At 39.1% G+C, this 19,900-nt stretch overlaps 1 protein-coding gene and 1 pseudogene across 12 annotated transcripts in view; one reads left to right on the top strand and one right to left on the bottom strand.

The window, feature by feature from the left end:
* CPEB3 (cytoplasmic polyadenylation element binding protein 3) overlaps positions 1 to 19,900 on the top strand; it is a 196,391-nt gene that overhangs the window by 137,865 nt on the left and 38,626 nt on the right. For 11 of the 12 annotated variants that reach the window (XM_086680373.1, XM_086680372.1, XM_086680367.1 and 8 more), the window contains 2 exons: positions 2,985 to 3,103; positions 17,931 to 18,045. In XM_086680373.1, coding sequence (XP_086536499.1) covers positions 2,985 to 3,103; positions 17,931 to 18,045 — 234 coding nt within the window. The remainder of the gene's footprint in view (positions 1 to 2,984; positions 3,104 to 17,930; positions 18,046 to 19,900) is intronic. The other variant, XM_086680374.1, reaches the window with a different exon arrangement.
* On the bottom strand, positions 12,788 to 12,899 carry LOC147576074 (U2 spliceosomal RNA; annotated as a pseudogene).

Here is a 19,900-nt window from a genome sequence, read left to right as displayed (position 1 = left end):
CAATAAAGTGAATGAAATGAATTTTTTAGTATCTCAGTGCATATAAAAGTTATGTTTATACTGTAGTCTGTTAAGTGTGCAATAGCATTGTGTCTAAAAATCTGCATACCTTAATTAAAAATGACTATTGCTAAAAAAAAAAAAAAATGCTAACCATCATCTGAGCTTTCTGTGAATTGTAATTTTTTTTTGGTGGAGAATCTTGACTCAGTGTTCATGGCTTCTGACAGACCAGGGTGGTGGTTGCTAAAGGTTGGTATGGCTTTGGAAATTTCTTAAAATAAGACAACTTTGTCACACCAAAACAAATTATTTCTCTGTGGCACACAATACTGTTTGATAGCATTTTACCCACAGTAAAGCTTCTTTCAAAATTGGGGTCAGTGCTCTCAAACTCTGCCTCTGCTTTTATCAGCTAAGTTTATGTAATATTCTAAATCTTTTGTTATCATTTCCACAATCTTCACAGCATTTTTACCAGAAATAGATTCCATCTCAAGAAACCATTTTTTTGTTGTTGTTCACCCATGAGAAACAACTCCTCATCTGTTAAGGTTGTATCATGAGATTACAGCCATTTAGTTACATCTTCTGGCTTCACTTCTAGTTCTCTTGCTGTTTCTACCACGTCTGCAGTTACTTCCTCCACTGAAGTCCTCAGCCTCTCAAAGTCATCCATAAGGGTTGGGCTCAACTTCTTCCAAACTTCTGTCATGGTGATATTTTGACCTCTTCCCATGGATCACGAATATTCTTAATCACATCTAGAATGGTGGATCCTTTCCAGAAGGTTTTCAGTTTGCTTTGCCCAGATCCATCAGAGGAATCGCTGGCAGCTACAGCCTTATGAAATGTATTTCTTAAATAATAAGACTTGCAGCACACCTGGCTGACTCATTTGGCGACGCATGTAACTCTTGATCTTGGGGTTGAGTTTGAGCCCTACATTGGGTGTAGAGATTACTAAAAAAAAACAAAAACAAAAACAAAAATAAAAAAATAAACAAAAACAAACAAAAAAGGAACAAACTTAAAAAAATAATAATAAGACTTGAAAGTTGGGGGTGCCTGGGTGGCTCAGTTGGTTGAATGTCCCACTTCGGCTCAGGTCATGATCTCGAGGTTCACGAATTCGAGCCCCACATCGGGCTCTGGGCTGACTGCTCAGAGCCTGGAGCCTGCTTTGGATGCTGTGTGTCTCCCTCTCTCTGCCCCTCCCCTGCTCCCACTCTGTCTCTCTCTCAAAAATAAACAAACATTAAAAAAAAAAAAAAAAGACTTGAAAGTTGAAATGGCTTCTTGATCCATGGGCTGCAGAATGGACATTGTGTTAGCAGGCATGAAAACAATATTCAATTCATTTTACATCTCCATCAGCGCTCTTAGGTGACCAAGTGCATTGTCAATGGGCAGTAACATTTTGAAGGGAATCTGTTTTTCTGAGCAGTAGGTCAACAGTGGGCCTAACATTTCAATAAGCTATATTGTAAACAGATGTGCTGTGAACTAGACTTTATTGTTCCTGTATTATAGAGCACAGGCAGAGTAGATCTAGCATGATTCTTAAGGCCTGTAGGATTTTCAGAATGGTCAATGAGCATTGACTTCAACTTAAAGTCACCAACTGCATTAACCCCTAACAAGAGAGTGAGTCTGTCCTTTGAAGCTTTGAAGCTTGGCATTGAAGCTTTGCTATGAAAGTCCTAGATTGCATCTTCTTCCAATAGAAGACTGTTTCATCTACATTGAAAAACCTGTTTTTTAGTGTAGCCCCCTTTGTGAATTAACCTTAGCTAGATCTTCTGGATAACTTCTGCAGCTTCTACATCAGCACTTGCTGTTTTACGTTGCACTTTTATGTTATGGAGACAGCTTCTTTCTTTAAACCTCATGAACCAACCTCTGCTAGCTTCCACCTTTTCTCCTGCAGCTTCCTCACCTCTCTCAGTCTTCATGGAATTGTAGAGAGTTAGGGCCTTGCTCTGGATGGGGCTTTGGTTGAAGGGAAAGTTGTGGCTGCTCTGATCTTCCATCCAAACCACTAGAACTTTCTTCATATCAACCATAAAGCTGTTTTGCTTTCTTATCATTCATGTGTTCACTGGAGTAGCACTTCTAATTTCCTTCAAGAACTTTTCCTTTGCACTGCAACTTGGCTAACTGGCTCAAGAGCCTAACCTGTGGCCCCTCTCATCTTTCAACATGTCTTCTGCACTGTGCTGAATCATTTCTAGTTGCTGATTTAAAGTAAGAGACGTGCAACCCTTCCTTTCACTTCGAGGCAACTATAGGTTTATTAGTTGGCCTGATTTCAGGGGATTGAAATTATGTTTGTGTCTCAGGGAACAGGGAAGCCCAAGGAAAGGGAGAGATACAGTGGAATGGCTGGTCAGTGGAGCAGTCAGAATACACACAGTATTTAAGTTCTCCGTCTTCTATGGTCCCAGTTGATGGCACCCCAAAACAATCATGATAATGAATCAAAGATCCCTGATCACAGATCACCATGACCAATACAATAATAATGATGAAAAAGTTTGAAATATTGTGAGAATTACCAAAATGTGACACAGTGACACAAAGTAAGCACATGCTTTTGGGAGAATGGCTTCCATAGACTTAATTGACTTAGGGTTGCCACAGGCCTTTAATTTGTAAAACAAACAAAAAACTCAGTATCTGCAGAGCACAATAAAGTAAAGCTCAATAAAATTAGGTATGCTTGTATTTCATGGAAATTCCATAGAGGAGTTCTGAACTTGCTTCTCTGAGCAATTATAAGAATTGAGACCGTGTCAGTGAGTACCTAATCCAATGCCCGGCATATGAGGGTCTCAATGACTTTTACTTCCCTGTGTCCCATTTCAGGTTCTTGGATTCTAGTAAGAATCTGCCAAAGTGAAACAACAGATAAATTTTTATTTGGTACTTTGAGTTTAATTTACTGATTTTTCCCTCTATCCTTTTGTTTTTGTCCTCCCAAGGCTATGCCTTTCTGCTGTTCCAGGAGGAGAGCTCAGTGCAAGCGTTGATAGATGCCTGCCTGGAAGAAGACGGGAAACTGTACCTGTGTGTGTCAAGCCCCACCATCAAGGATAAGCCAGTAAGTAATATGTAGCCAGCTGTTGCTTTTCCAGAGCACATATGCATTTGGAATAGCTGAGCGCCTCCTTTTTGTAATGGGAATGCTGGTAACTAGGATTCTCTTACCCGGGGTGACCTTGCTATGCAATAGAGCTGGACTATTGTTGATGAGAAGCTAATAACAAATTACTCAGTATTTCATTTTATACCTTTGGGACTGCGTGTAAACAAATGTGTCCTTGTCTTTCCCTTTACAGCTCTTTTAAGCTAATTCCTATTCAGTAACTCTGAATTGAAGTAAACAATGCTCTAAGCGGTTTTGGCAACTGGTTTCTGTCATTTTTCAGATCAAGGACAGGAGCAATTTATTATTTTTTTTTAAAAAGATCATAATTGGCAGTGTTTTGTGAGTGGTACCTACAACTGGCTTACCTAGAGCTTACACTCTAAAATGGATATCTTCAAACAGGGTGGGAGAGGGAGAGGGCAAGGACAGAGAACATGAACCCCAGACCATAAACAAATGTACATTTATACAGAGTTCATGGTTAAGAGGTTGTGGTTTCTGAGCCAAAGCATGTGAGTAAGTCATTGGGTAAGAGATGAAGACTGCTTACTTTCTCCTGACAGGGGTTATCAGTGAAGAACGGGCAAGGCTGTATTCAGAACAACAAAAAAAGAAATTGGTTAGCATGGCAGATAGAGGATTGAGGGAATTTGGAAGGGGATGAGTGTGTGTCAAGAGCTGGTGCTAGGAGTGGGAGATAGAGTAAAAATTGTGATATGGACCAAGGGACCGAGGCAGGAATCTCTCCTGGGGCTTGCAGCGTCCCCTGTTAGACTTACACCAAATGTGGGGCTTGCTTGGCAGTTAAGTTTATTCTCAGAAATGTGCATGGGGAAAGAGTTGGGGTCAGAAGTAGAAGTCTTCTAAAAAAAATTTTTTTTATGTTTTATCTTTTATATTTGAGAGAGAGACAGAGAGACAGCAAGCAGGGGAGGGGCAGAGACAGAGATAGAATCTGAAGCAGGCTCCAGGCTCTAAGCTGTTAGCACAGAGCCCGCCCGACGCCGGGCTCAAACTCACAAACCGTGAGATCATGACCTGAGCCAAAGTCGGACGCTTAACCAACTGAGCCACCCAGGTGCCCCCAGAAGTAGAAGTCTTGACTCTAGCATTTAAATTATCTGCTTGGTTCAGAATAAGTCACCTAATCCTTGCAGGATCTTAGTTTCCTCATCTATAAAATGGCAGGAATAATGGTTTCTCTCTGCGATGTTGAGCAGCTCAGATAAGAGGAAAATGAATGTGAAAGCACTTGGTACTTGTGCAAATGTAAGTGGATGATGCTGTTAGAGCCGTATGGTGCTATAGTCAGGAGAGCAACATTAGAGCTTATTACAGGGTAACATCTACTGAAAAGAATGGTGGCATCTAGAGCAGGGTTTATAGTTGGCTGCAGAAGAATGGCGCTGGGACTTGTCCACCTATAAGGGGGAGACTGCAGCATGGAAAGCAGAGGAGTTACAAAGAATGGAGATATTGGGTTATAGAATAATCGATGCAGAAGAAGAAGCAAGGATTTTAGCAAGTGTGACAGTGCCACCACGTATTTCACATTCTGGGGCCATTACCAAATTTTTATAGCAGTTAGCAGACTTGGATAGAGTAGCTATGCAGTTGGGGAAAAAGAGTAGGGAACCTTTGCTAACTTTGGTCTTAATTTAAGCTGAGGAAAGGCTGTGTACACTGTGGCTAGAATAGGAGGGTGTAGTGTTTCCTCTGAACACATAATGAGAAAGCTGGAGTAACATTTCTAAATCTCTTTGGAATAGTGTGAGATTAGAAAGACCGATCCCAACTTGGCAGAGTCAGATGTCTGAAAGGTAAATGGTTAACCTCCAGAGAGCCTCTGCCACCCTAAGAGAGGATTAGAAATAGATTTATACATTTAAAAAAAAAAAAAGAAAGCAGGGTGATAGAGATCCACATGAAGATAGTTACACCCAAAGTAGACTAAGAAGCTGTTGAATTGAGGGGAGGAGACCAGAGACGAGCAGATGAGCTTGTGTACCTTGGAAGTATCATGTCACTTGCTCTGTGGGGAAAGGAGGCTAATACGCCTTCTCAGGGCATGCCTTCACCAGGACTGGACATCTCTTGAGAAGGGAATGAGCAGTGGTGGTTGCAGATGGAGGTGGTATGTTGATTGTTTTCCCTCCAAATACATTTATTACCCTGAGCATGAAGGACTTTTGAAAAATAATTAGTGTAACTATCTGTTTTGGAAATGTTTATGGGGAAACTAACTTTCACTGTTTGTGTTTCTGCAAATTTCTGCCTTATTGCAGTTTTCATTTTCTGAACTCAAGTGAAACAGTTTTATTGGAGCTTGGTGAATTCTGAATGGTGGCTGCTGATTACGTATTTCTTTAACCCAGGCATACTCAGAATTTCCAGCATAAACAATTTGAATAAAACTCAGGATGGGAAACAGAAAAGTCCCCAAATACCTATAATTCTAATGAACTGGATCCCATTTTGGGTTCCAGCTCTTTTGGCTCCATTTTTGAAACCTTCTCTTTGTTGGCTTTAGCTCCACATCTATCACTCCCAGCCTCATTTGGCCACACTTCCCCACCCAGGTTTCAGTACATTCCACCTCGTTTTGGATGCTCCCACAGAAAGTGAGAGCTGGGTTGAACTATTGGGAGTAAATGAGGACCTTGGCAATAACTCAAGGTAAAGTCAACCTTTGGAACTCATTCACCAAACCTTCTGAGCTATGGCTTTTTCTACTTCTTGGCTTGGCTACTTTTCAGGATCCTAGTGCCCTCATTCTGTTATTTAGTTCTCTCTGATCCTCTCTGGAGTTCTCCTTGGAAATACACAATGTTCCAGAATGACCTCACAGATTTTCTATCCATTGACGTTCTCCCTTATTCTGTTCCCCCAGATCAAACCCCCTTTCCCTTTGTGTGGATTAGGTTAATCAGATTGTTTTCCTAATACAGAGCCTGATAGCAAGGTTCCCTCTCACCTTTCTAAGATTGTGTTTGTTTTTTAACTCAACAAATCCCAAATCAGTGGATTCCAGATAGTATTAGGAGGTATTTTTGGTCAGTGATTACCTTTCATTAAATAACTCTACTTAGACTACCCTATGTATGTATAGGTCTGATCCTTAAAGATGACAGAAGACACTATTTATAGCTTGATTAATTGACTTCCCAGTTCCAAAGAGTGGGTAGACAAATGGGCAACAGCAGGAACTATTGCAGAGCTCCTAATGTGTGATTTTGACCTCTCCTCCAGCAAAAGGAATTCCGTAGCTCAGATGTTCCAGGCATCCCAGAGGATAGCTGTGTTCTTGTCCAGGCTTCCAGTGAAGTGGACAGACATTGTGACAGTGGTCCCTTTTGTCAAGGTGACTTCACTTTTGAATGTATAAATAGACTGAACCTGAAGGTACAAAACAGCAAACTGATAGAGCAGGAAACCTGTTAGAGTCTAACAGAGATAGGGACTAAAAATCAGTAACCTTGAAGAAGAGGTGTGGAAGGAGATTTTTATGACTCTTACCTTCTAAAACACTTTGGCCAGAGATGTGGGATAGTAAACACCTTGAAAGGAGTATTATAGAAGTTTCCTGCTTCCTCCTCCTTACAATTTATAACATAATCACAATTTATAAATATCCTGAAATATGACAGATTGATTTTCTATACAGTTGGCCCTTGAGCAGTGGGGTAGGGGTGTTAGGGGTGCTGACACCCCACTAGTTGAAAAATCCACATATAACCTTTGGCTCCCCATAAATATTATTAACTACCAAAATCCTACTATTAACCAGAAACCTTAACAATAACATATACAGCTGATTAAACCTATTGTATATATATTATATACCATATTCTTAGAATAAAGTAAGCTAGAGAAAAGATAAGGTTATTAAGAAAATCATGAGGAGAAAAATGTAGTATACTGTATTAATCAAAAAAATCTACATATAAGTGGACTTGCGTGCTTCACACCTGTATTGTTCAAGGGTCAACTGTATATTTAAAACTGTCTTAGCAAACCGAAGTGTGCTTGTGTAAGGTCACTTGTGGAGCCTGTTGCTCAGGTAACATGGTCATCCACTCAAAATTTGAAAAACAAAAATTGGGGGAAAAAATGTTGGGAGCAAAGAAGCTGGAAACCAGTTGGATGCTGGCTCAGTTTTTTAATTTTTATTCTGTCCAATCTGTCTATAATTCTGTCTTTCCTATTCCCCTTTATGTATCAGTAGGATCTCCAGCACTTTGAATCACTCCTCTTTAGTCAAAGACAGTCCAGATCCCTTTGCCTGGGACTTAAGACTTTCCCAGTCTGATTTCAAGTTTTTTTCCAACCTTTCTTTTTTCTGCTTTCCTTCTGAACCCCTTTTCCAGTCAACTGAAATATTTCGGCTCCCACTTCAGTTTCTGATTGCGACACTTATTTTTTTAATTTTTAATTTTTTTTTTTTTTTAATTTTTTTTCAACTTTTTTTTTTTTTTTGGGGGGGGGACAGAGAGAGACAGAGCATGAACGGGGGAGGGGCAGAGAGAGAGGGAGACACAGAATCGGAAACAGGCTCCAGGCTCCGAGCCATCAGCCCAGAGCCGGATGCGGGGCTCGAACTCACGGACCGCGAGATCGTGACCTGGCTGAAGTCAGACGCTTAACCGACTGCGCCACCCAGGCGCCCCAATTTTTTTTAATTTTTTATTTTTGCTACACTGATTTTAAGACCCTTTCAAATGCCGTCTCTTTCCCGAAGCCGCCTCTGATCACTATACCACCTATAGTGACTCACACCTGCTATTATAGCTATCTTCAGCCCACATTCAGCCATATTTTTAAAAAATAATGTGCTGGCCTTCCTTTATACCATGTTTGAGGGACTCCTATGGGCAAGGCATTAGAGCTGGTTACTATGAATCAGACATAAAATCCTGTGTTCAGAAAGTTAATAGTATAATGGGTAGATAAAACAAGTATATAAATAAATACACAAACCTATAGAGCCTGGCACATAACAGGTTTTCAAATATTTGTCAAATTTAGGAAAAATATCAAATACAATGAAGATAAGATTAAGTGCTTTGGAGAGTTTATATATACCTGGAGTGATAAAAGAAAGCTTCTTGGATGAAGTGTCATTTAAACTGGGCCTTGAAAGATGAAAAGGGTTTTGAGATTGGCCAGGGGAGAGGTGGAGGTGTGGAAGTGTGGGAAATAGACATTTCAGAGAAAGGCAACAGCATAAACACAGAAAAGAGAAACCGCAGATTGAGTGGAGAACATATAGGTTGGTTAGATGGAGCACAAATGTGTGAAAGGGAGTAGAGGGGAATTAAATTGGGAAAATTAAGTAGGGGCTAAGTTACAGGGCACCTTGATTGATGGCCTCAGCCTTTGGATTTGTGGTATATTTACTTAAACTCTTTCATTCTCCACCTACCACCTCCTAAGACAATAACTATAATTTTATCTTGGCTCAGTCAAATCAGATTCACTATATCCCTCCTCAGAAACCTTCAGCATTTCTGATCTTTATTTTATTTTATTTTTTTGTTCCTTTTGGTCTAAATTTGTGGTTTGGGCACCTTCTATCATAGTAATTTCTCCAAAGGAGGAATTTCTTCTCTAAAATGAGAGAAATACCTCCTATTCATAATAAATCCTTCCCCCTCTCCCCAGTCTCTGAATTTGCAATTGAGTCCAGAGTTTCTTAGTGCTTGAGTCTTTGGAAGCTATAATCCCTTTCTAGAGAGGTCTAAAAGATGCTGTAGTTCTGATCTACTGAAATGGTTTCTAGTGTATAAAATAGCCAGTACCATCCTCCAAGGGACCATATCTAGTGTTTTCCAAAGTGTGTTATGAATTACACTTGTCCCATCAGACACTGGTCTCTTGAGAAGATCATTGACAAAAGGTTTGCTCGTAGCAATGATAAATGTCATTTGTTGATAACTTTGTGCACTTTATATCCATTTGTTCCTTTAATTAAAGGTCCCATAGCCGAAAACATTTGGGTAAAATTGATATATTAAGGTTCTGAGAAGTCTTGCAGTAAATAAATTTGTATAATATTTTTTAAGCCACCATTTGATATACCTGTTTTGGGATTATTCCTGTGAAGATTTTGGTAGAATTAGTATTCCATGAAGTTCATTCAAAGAATAGGCTTCTTCCCAGGAAAAACTTAGGTAAGTAGAACTTTTATGTGAACATTGCTGTCAAGAGTTTTAGTGATCAGCATGCCAGTAACAACAGCCTTGTCCTTGTACCATGGAGCTGCAAACACACATTTATGTAGACATTGGACAAAATTGTCTGGCTGCAGAGCACAATTGCTTGAGACTATGAACCTGGAAGTTAAAATAGCTGAAAATATGGTGCCAATTTCATTACTAAATCATTTTCTTCAGCTTTTCTAAATGCTAGTTTTATTTGCAGGTTTAAGAAGAATCTATCAGCCATTTCTTAACGCATTGAAAATGAGTAGAATGAATTTAGAAAAGAGAAGTTAACCATTCACAAATCAAAATGCATTTTGACTTGTTCAGGAGACTCTCAGGAAGCATGACTGGTGGCCAGTAACCTGGAGGACAAGGAGTCTTGCAGGCAACAGGACATCATTGCATTGGAAAGAGAGAGAGACACACACACACACACACATACTTTGGGTCAGATAAACCTGGTTTTCAGTTCTGAGTTCACTCTTTTAGTCTTAGTTTCCTTATCTCTAAAGTAGGTATAATGTTTGTAGCATAATGGTTATAGTGAGTTCAAGTGTGACAGTGTGTTAAAATGCCTAGCATAGTTGGGAATGCAAGCTGGTACAGCCACTCTGGAAAACAGTATGGAGGTTGCTCAAAAAACTAAAAATAGAACTACCCTATGACCCCCAATTGCATTACTAGGCATTTATCCACGGGATACAGGTGTGCTGTTTCAAAGGGACACATGCACCCCAATGTTTATAGCAGCACTATCAACAATAGCCAAAGTATGGAAAGAGCCCAGATGTCCATCGATGGATGAATGGATAAACAAGATGTGGTATATATATACAATGGAGTATTACTCGGCAATCAAAAAGAATGAAATCTTGCCATTTGCATCTGCGTGGATGGAACTGGAGGGTATTATGCTAAGTGAAATTAGTCAGAGAAAGACAAATATCATACGACTTCACTCATATGAGGACTTTAAGAGACAAAACAAATGAACATAAGGGAAGGGAAACAAAAATAATAAAAACAGAGAGAGGGACAAAACATAAGAGATTCATAAATACGGAGAACAAACTGAGGGTTACTGGAGGGGTTGTGGGAGGGAGGATGGGCTCAATGGGTAAGGGGCAGTAAGGAATCTACTCCTGAAATCATTGGTGCACTATATGCTAACTAATTTGGATGTAAATTAAAAAAAAAAAAAAATACCTAGCATAGTGGTGTAGTGTATGTGCTCAAAAGTGCTACTTTCTTCTTTCCTTCAAAAGGAAATCCTCTATCATGCCTGTGTTTTCTAAGTGATGTAGGAACAGCAGCAGCAACAATGAGCACTAGGTAATTCTGATCAATGAGTAGGTCCCAGTGGGGGTGGGGAGGGGGGGACATCAGAAATTGTTCTGATTAGGCCAAGCCCTGAGGCACTCACTGATGACCAGATACACTCCATTTCCATTATCCCTGGAAGGAGGCTTTCAGTAATCTGAGAGCTATAGAAGGGAAGATTCTGGACATCTTGTAGCATCTGCATCTGCCCCTCAGGAAAACCTTTGTTAATTCACCAGAACACTGATGAGCACAGAGCACTCACTAAGGGTTGGGCACTTTGCCAGGCAATTGGGACCCACACAGAGATATGGTCTCAGCCTTAGAGGACCCTAGCTCTCCACCCTAGAGCCCAGTGGAAGGAAATAGACATGTAAATACCAAGTGAAATAAGGAGGCAAAGTATGATAAAAGTATTATGAGGAGTAGTTGTGGGGTGGGGCTCAAAGGCAAAGTGGTCAGATGTTCCTGAGGGAGTCAGGAAGGCCTTTAGAGAGAAGATATTCCCTTAAATCTTCTGGTTGTATGGTTATTAATCATTGCATTTAATTGATAATGGCTTTATAAGTCCAGCATAGAGCAAGGCTGTACATCACCATTTTCAGGGCACAGTTTATGCATGGTCTGCTTTTTCTACTGGATGCTCTTATGAAACAGTATGCAGAGTGTTACATGAATTGTTCAAAAATAGCTGAAGGGCTGTAAGCCTGTGTGCATCAGGTAGGTTCTGCAGCTTACTGAAGATGGCAAGGGTTTCCTTTCAGTACCTGAACTGTTTCCTCACCCTGACGGTAGACCTGGAGCATTCTGGGAGGGCATGAGAAAATTTCCTAGGGTTACTTTTGGCACCCACTGTAGGAAGAATCCTGCCTATTTTGATGAAGCTCTCTGGGGCCTGCGATCTATTTGTATCTCAGGAATGGGAGGAATAGTCTGAGTGTGAGAGTTACAGTTTTTTGTTTGGAGGCCCAGTGGAGTTCTGACTGTAGGCCCAAGAGCAGCCCAGGGTTCAGAAGTCTTATCAAGAGCAATGAAACCATTAGCTATTAGGTTCCTTTCTGGCCACTTCCCCCAGAGGATACAAGGAGGGTATCTCCCCGTCTCCATCGGGTGGAGAGCAGCACTTGAGAATAATAGGTAGCATCTAAACTCCTGGAAATTGGCTGACCTGTTTGTTAGGGAGCTGTATGGTAAAAATTAGGTTGAAATGAGATGCCAAATATGAATGTTCTTTGAAGGATCCAAACCACAATTATTTGTGGCTATTAGTTTTGGTAGTTAATAATAATAAAAACAACCCCTTATAACATGGAAGAGATAAAGATGCCTCACAAACCACAAACTAGTTTGTTTGTGATACTGTGGGGCACTCGAGTCATTCTGTGAGGTCTGTGATGCTTAAAATAGAATTGCTGACAACTGGGGTGGGCCTGAGTTCATTACCAGCCGAGCTGTTGCAGCTGTATGTCAGCGGCCTGGAGTTCAGCTGACTCATCCTGGCTGTCAGAAGAGCGGTGATATTGCTGCTTGCTGGGGAGAGTGGTCCTGATGGTTCTGCAGTATTGCTTTTGTGGTTCATGTTGGGTGAAAGGATTGTAGGACTAGGGAGAGAAAAATGGAGGCCTTCTCCTGAAGAGCTTGAGTAGGAGTTTGAAGGGTATTGAAATGAGAAAGAGGAGATGAGGGTGAGGAGGCTAGGCCATGTGCTTTATGGGAAATTTATGGGAAAGAAAACAGCAGGAAGGGGTTGATCAGGTAGTTTCTGGAGCTGGCCAGCAGATTGCACTGTTGACTCTGAACAGTTTGGTTGCTTTGCAGAGCTGCCTTGAGATGAATAGATGAAAAGGAAGGCACTGTGCACTAGGATGATCATGTGCTGGATGTTTGTAACCAGGAGATGACCAGACAAGACAAAATATAGAGTGAGATGTTCAAAATGAGCTCAACATACTATTATTTATTGATAGGTAAATGTGTAAATTCTAAATACGGGTATAAACTGAGAGAATTCTAGAGCCATAGGGTGGCTTGGTCATGTCTGGAAACTTAAAGCCCTAAGGTTTATGTTAAAAACTGTTTTATTAAAGCTAAGTGTTTTCTCTTACCCTGTTATTAAAGATATAATAAAAATGCATTTTATATTGAATGTTAACTTAGGGGCTTTTGCAAATTTTCAATGAATTTGCTTTTTACACTTGATCTTAGCCAAAAGGCCGAGAAGCGATTGAATTTGCTTTTTAGAAAATGTTATAGCTCCTTGTCAGAAATGAATGACCCATACTCGACCCATACTTTATTTCTTTTTTTTTCCTAGCACGTGGCCTGATCTTATCCCTATTAATGAAACTTCAGTTTTTACATAGAACTATAATTATTTTATTCCTCATTGATATCAAAATAGAGAAACATCTCTTTTGTGCAGTTCAGTCTGAAAACTTTCAGTTCTTTGAATAGCTATTCATTATTTATATTTACTCTATTCTTAACCATTTAAAGTTAACTTCTACAAGAGCAACCCTTTTAGAGCAATAGCAGGAAATAAGTGAGAAAAGACCTTGATTAGAGTGAAGTTTCTACAGTATTTTGTTCAGTTGGTTCAACCTTGTTATGCCATATTTTGATACATACTAAAAGTAAGATATAATTGGGCAGTATTATCCAAAGTGTGTTTATTAATAGGTGTTGTGAAAAAATTGGTTCCATGAAAATAATTTAGGAAATGCTGGGTTAAAACAACATTTGATCAGATTTCTTTCCTGTAGAACCTCTTAGAGCTTTTGGTTAATGTACACCAATGGGTGCCCTGAAACTCCAAGAAGGAAGAGATAGTATATAACTTTTCCTAAGCAAGGCTTGTCTGGCAGAGCCACCTTACAGACTGACAGTTCACAGAACATACACTGGAAAACCTTGAAACGGAAAATGAGTGCGTTCAGTACTATTTTATGTTTCTTGAAAAGTTACTATATGGCATAAATTGATATATTTATAGCATCACCTTTATCTTTAGTTTTTGCCTTTTCCTTAAAAAGATTTGCCTTTGGAGATAAGCAATTACACAATAAGATTATTCTTTTTTTTTTAATTTTTTTTTTTAACATTTATTTAGTTTTGAGACAGAGACAGAGCATGAACGGGGGAGGGGCAGAGAGAGAGGGAGACACAGAATCGGAAGCGATTATTAATTCTTAAGAATTAAAAAACAAATAATTCAGCCAAAGAGTAGTTTCACAGTCCTCACTGAGCTTCTGTAGGAATACACGCTTAAAAAAGAAACTAAGGAAAGACCAACCATTTTAGTACTTTCTCCCACTTTGAGAGCTGTGTGGTAAGTAAACCTTTCTAGTCTAAGATCACAGTCTGGGGCCCACAGGATAGATCTGGGCTGCAGTTAGTTTTTTTGTTTTGTTTTCTTTTTAAATTTTTTTTTAATGTTTTATTTATTTTTGAGACAGAGAGAGAGACAGAGCATGAGCAGGGGATGGGCAGAGAGACAGTGAGACACAGAATCCAAAGCAGGCTCTGAGGCAGGCTCTGAGCTGTCAGCACAGAGCCCGACGCGGGGCTCAAACCCACGTACCATGAAATCATGACCTGAGCTGAAGTCAGATGCTTAACCGACTGAGCCACCCAGGTGCCCCTGCAGTTAGTTTTGTTTAGCCTGTCCCAGTGATTTTAACATTTGAATTCATTCTCAACATTTTAAAATCTTGAAGTTTCATGTGAAAATCTGAATTTCTAGCTAAACTTGAAAAATGGAAAAGTCTTACAACACATTCACAAATGATAACTACTTCTCTGCTTCCTTTAAAAGGAATGGTTTACTCTAGTGTGTCATTGCCTGCTTACCAACTGCTGTCCTGGGGACTGGCAAATTTATGCTATACGTCCATCCCTACAGACGTTTGGTTTTGTGTAACTCCTGCTATAAGGACATGGCATGGCTGAAGGGCTAATGGGTGGTGCCTCTTTCTAGAGTGATCTTTATAAGCAAATGTGGTCTCCAGGGAAGAGTGTTGGAATCAATGTCGGGCTCATTTAAGGGAATTTTCACCATGTCTGATAAAGCCCCTGTACTTGTCCTCAGGACATTGAGGCTCTTACTGCCCAGAGTATAGCCTATTTGACAACATACTAAAAGAGTTGTTTCTCTCTCTCTCTCTCTCTCTCTCTCTCTCTCTCTCTCACACACACACACACACACACACACACACACAGTGATCCCTTTATATGTAATGGTTGTTTTACTGAGAGAAATTTATGATGAATTAAAAAAGAATTGTAATTTCATCCATTCTCAAAAATAATTATTAAAGAAACAAAGATAATCAAAAAGAAGTTCTCTTATTTATATTTCACCCCTTTGTATAAAATATTTGAGTCACCTTAAAAACTATGGTATTCAAAAAGTAGAGAAATATCTATATATATAAATCAGGACCAGAAAATGTATTCGAAGAGTAAGTCAGAAAGATAAAATATGAATATCAGGCCCTGAGGGCTGAGAATTAACTTAGAAGCTGGAGAATATGCCTTGTGTGAGAGTGGGCTTATATTTCAGAGATAATCCAGGGTGAATGGAACTTCCCAGTGCAAAACAGTACCTCAGTATTACTTTTTGCTTAGTGTGTAGAATGTGCTGATGTTGAGCACTCTCAACAATAGCCAAATTATGGAAAGAGCCTAAATGTCCATCAACTGATGAATGGATAAAGAAATTGTGGTTTATATACACAATGGAGTACTACGTGGCAATGAGAAAGAATGAAATATGGCCCTTTGTAGCAACATGGATGGAACTGGAGAGTGTGATGCTAAGTGAAATAAGCCATACAGAGAAAGACAGATACCCTATGTTTTCACTCTTATGTGGATCCTGAGAAACTTAACAGAAACCCATGGGAGAGGGGAAGGGGAAAAAAAAAAAAAAAGAAGTTAGAGTGGGAGAGAGCCAAAGCATAAGAGACTCTTAAAAACTGAGAACAAACTGAGGGTTGATGGGGGGTGGGAGGGAGGGGAGGGTGGGTGATGGGTATTGAGGAGGGCACCTTTTGGGATGAGCACTGGGTGTTGTATGGAAACCAATTTGACAATAAACTTCATATATTGAAAAAAAAAAAGAATGTGCTGATGTTGGCCTATGTTGACATTTCTCTGATTCTGTATGGGTGGGAGCTCTGAGGAGCTGTTTTCTGGTGGCAGCTGGGAAACGCAGGTTTTGTGAATACGATTTAATCATTACTGTCCTTGAGTCTTCTTCCTGTACTTTTACCTAATCTATAATACAAGAATAGGCTAAGGGAATGGGTTATGTGTGATGTACTGAGATGAGGGTGCGGCGGGAGAGGAGGCAGTAATGACGGCTCTCAGCAGGAAGGTTTGAGATCTTCTGCAGAGTTCTTTTCAGCAGCAGTAACGTACAGCTATTAGAGAAGGCTGCATTTTCTGTACTTCTGATTAAATGAAACCAGAACACCATGGATACTACAAGGGAATTGTTTTCATTTGTGAAACAAAGTGACCCACAATTAAATTCAGTTATCGTAGAGTGATTGGAGTTGCCTTACCAGGTCCTGAAGCTGCCTTCAATTTATCAGGGATGAAACTGGAAGAAGAGAAGACTGTGCAGAAAAAGATATGTCTTACTTTTTTGTTATTGGTGATATTAGGATCTTTGTTTTTATAATGTAAAGAAATTATGTTTTTAATTAAAAATTAATAATGGGTCCTCATGAAGGGATTTAAAAGGGGTGCTTTACGGTATTTGTGAATCTCCCTTTGTGGTAAATGTCAAGGGAACAGTAATTTAGTCACACAGACCAGCAAATGTTATGCGGAAAAACTAGATTTTTCTTTTTCACATGATAGAGGTGGAACAAATGCTTCAATGTTAACAGAATTGCAAACAGGTCCCTGTTTTCAGGGTCTAGGGAAGAAATGGAGATTTTACTGCTTCTGGATAACTGATGAAGGCAACAAGGTCGTAAAAAGCAAAAACTTAGGTGGGGGTGAATTTTGTAGCTGTCATAAGGAATGTATGGACTGTTTCTAACTGAGCAGTGCCAGTTTTGGAGTTGACTCAAGGTGTTTTGAAAGCGTAATTGACAGGTTTACTACCTTTCAAATGAGAGTACTTCTAGATATATAAGTCAGGCCACATAAGAAATCATCTTATGCGTTTTTTTTGCATTAAGTGTTGACAGTTAAGCAATGGGGAAGATGAAGAATTGTGTTGATACTAAGGAAATGAAAATTCAGCTGTTTAGTTTCCTATCCTAATCTGTGAGGGTAAAGAAGAGGTGTGTTCCATAAAGACAGACCCGGTTCTCTGGTTCTACAGACCTAGACCATTTCCCAGAGCACCTGGCTGGCTGAGTGGCTCCTTGATTCTCAGGCAGTGCCGACGCTCACCTTTTGATGTGGGAGGGTTTTTTTGGTTTGTTTGTTTGTTTGTTTGTTTGTTTGTTTGTTTGTTTGTTTTAAGCTCTTCTTCGGTGATTGAGTTAGGGATTGAAACAAATATGTTTTAAGGTTAAGATTCTGATGAAATACTTTATTTTTTGTAGGCAGGAAGTCAGAGTACCAGTGAAGAGATATTACCAAATAGAAAGAAGTATGTTCATAAAGATTTCTTTTTCTACTCTTTGAAAAGTTACTTCAGTTTCTAAAGGCTCACCTTTATTTACCCAAACTTGTTTAAGAAAATCAGATAAATCAAAAATAGGTAACACTGTGTGCTTCAGTATTTGATACTGCCATTAATTCCATGCTAACTTGATGGGTTAAACCACATTTCTGAAGGATAAATGTTTCAAGCTTAGGGGTTGATAAGAATTTAAAAGCCAGACATATAGATAATTTTTAGAAAATATTCCTCATGTTCCTGTTCCCTTTCTTTAGGTGAGCTCTTAAAAAGCTAAGTGCTAAACTGTGACAGGTTGTAAACAGTCTATCATGTGTTAAAATGGATCTGATTTAGAATGCAGAGTCTGTCTCTAAAAGACTGCCTTTTCTCAAAACTGCAGGTCGTTTCTGAAGGTTTATGTCTAGAGTGTTGAGTATAGTATCTGTAAGTAGATTCCCCAAGAGTTCTGTTGAAAGGCACTTAATGCAGATTACATAAATTAATAACTGGATTTTGTTTGGGTTATGTATGTTGTAAAATGCACAAATCAGTGGGTTTGTCTTTAGTCACCTTATTCTCATTTGGGGTTGATGGAAATGAAGTAAGGACCAAGTAAACGACTTTTTTTCAGGTGCAAATTCGACCATGGAACCTAAGTGACAGTGACTTTGTAATGGATGGTTCTCAGCCTTTGGACCCCAGAAAAACTATCTTTGTTGGGGGAGTTCCACGACCCCTTCGAGCTGGTGAGTGGAAATAGTAACACCACAACAACAAAACCACCAACAACAAAATCCCCAATATGTATGTAGTGTTCAATATTTTCTAGGTTTCCGATCGACTATACACAGTCTCCAAAAGAAGTTTCACTGAGCTGACTGACTCTTTCAGGATTAAACATTTTCTCCCCAGATGGTTTATTTTCTTATGGTACAAGAGTGAATTTCATTAAACTGTTACTTTGACAGGATGAATTCTATTTAGTGCTGTCATATTCAACCACATATTTTTAAAATAATAACAATACATTTGTCAGTATGCGTTCTTATGCGAGTCAGCATTGTTATGTGTGACAGAAAAAGCAGTGACCCCATCAGAAATCTGTCCACCACAGCTGTGTACCCCTCAGTGACAAGCCAAACTGCTGCTCTGCTAGAAATTGTGTCCCTGGGAATCGAACTGGGAATCTTCCTAAGTGAAACAGGTTCCTATTTTTTCTTATGCACTTTGAAAAATGAGTTATGTATTTGAGCGTTTTTATTATGACTTTTTAAAAGCTTCCCTATTTTTTTCTTTTTTAAGTTCTTTTCCAATGATGAAATAATTGTGCCTGCTGAAATCAGATAGATCATAATTGACTGGGGCATTTGAAGTGATGCTGAGCTAATGAGTTCAATAGTTAAGTCCAAAGACAGATCTAATCAGTTGGGGATCAGTGTTCTACCAGTAAAATACAATAAAATTATTTGTTAGAACGGAGTTTTTAAAGTGCTTAAAATAATTGAGTTTGCTTTTCAAAAATGAGATGACAAGATAACGTTACCATTGCCATAGCAGTTGCAAAAGTGCAGTGTGATCTCTGTTATTTGGAAGCAAGCAGACATAGCTCTACCTAAAAAAAAAAAAAAGAAGACAAAAAAAAAGAAAAAGCAGTGACCATTAAAATCAAGTTGTGAAAAAAGAATTATAAAATGTACCTACAGCTATTTGTCTCTGACTTTGATAACTTCTTAATTCTAAATGTCAACATTTCTAACACATTTATTCAAATCTCAACTTCAGTCTGCTCCTCAAAGCTTTCTGTAGACCCATATAAAGACATATCCATAATTCCATTTTGAAAGACATTAAAACACAATAATTATGACTGTGAAGGTTGTAACTTTACAGTTTTTCAGAAAACCAAATATCTTTAGGTCTTGTTCTCACTCTAGTGGAAAAGTGTGCCGAGGGTAAGAAAGCAAAGCGGCAGAGATGTCTCGCCTTGATCCACTGTTAGAGAATAAAGTCCAGGAAGTGCTAACTGGGATGTGGACAGCATTATGAGATGAGGGCAAATGCAGCTCTTTGTTTCTAAACTTCTTGTGCTTTAAAAAAAAAAAAAAAAATGGGGGTGGGGCATGGAATATTCCTGTCTTTTTCTAACTGGTGTTATGTTTGGGAGTGGAAAGGGAGAAGAATCCCCTTTGACAGTCTTTTACTTGTATAGGTGTTCTTAAAGAATAGATATTCATTGCTAGCATTCTAGTTATTCTTTTTTTGCAGCTAACTACAAGCACAAATTAGTTTTAATATTCTAGCCCCTCTCCTTTTGTAGATGGGGATCTGAAAAAATAAATTCTGAAAGAAAAAGTCCCACATTTATAAAAATAACAGAACTGGCTTTAACCTTTTATGTCTGTTTTTAAGTCACAGACACAATAGTGTATAAGCTAAATTCCTTTTTTTATTATTCACCATTTTCATTATTATTCACAAGATGCCGCAAGTCGTAGGACTAGATAAGAATTATATTTAGTTGTTTAGTCAGAAATGGGATTTTATGTTCCCTGCCTACCTGCTGTAAGTCTTGAGGTACTCTTTCTTTTTTGAGCTAAGCTA

This window comes from Puma concolor, chromosome D2, assembly GCF_028749965.1.
Source record: "Puma concolor isolate L17-30 chromosome D2, mPumCon1.1.hap2, whole genome shotgun sequence".
NCBI lineage: Eukaryota > Metazoa > Chordata > Mammalia > Carnivora > Felidae > Puma > Puma concolor.
This window is presented reverse-complemented; position numbering and strand designations above follow the sequence as displayed.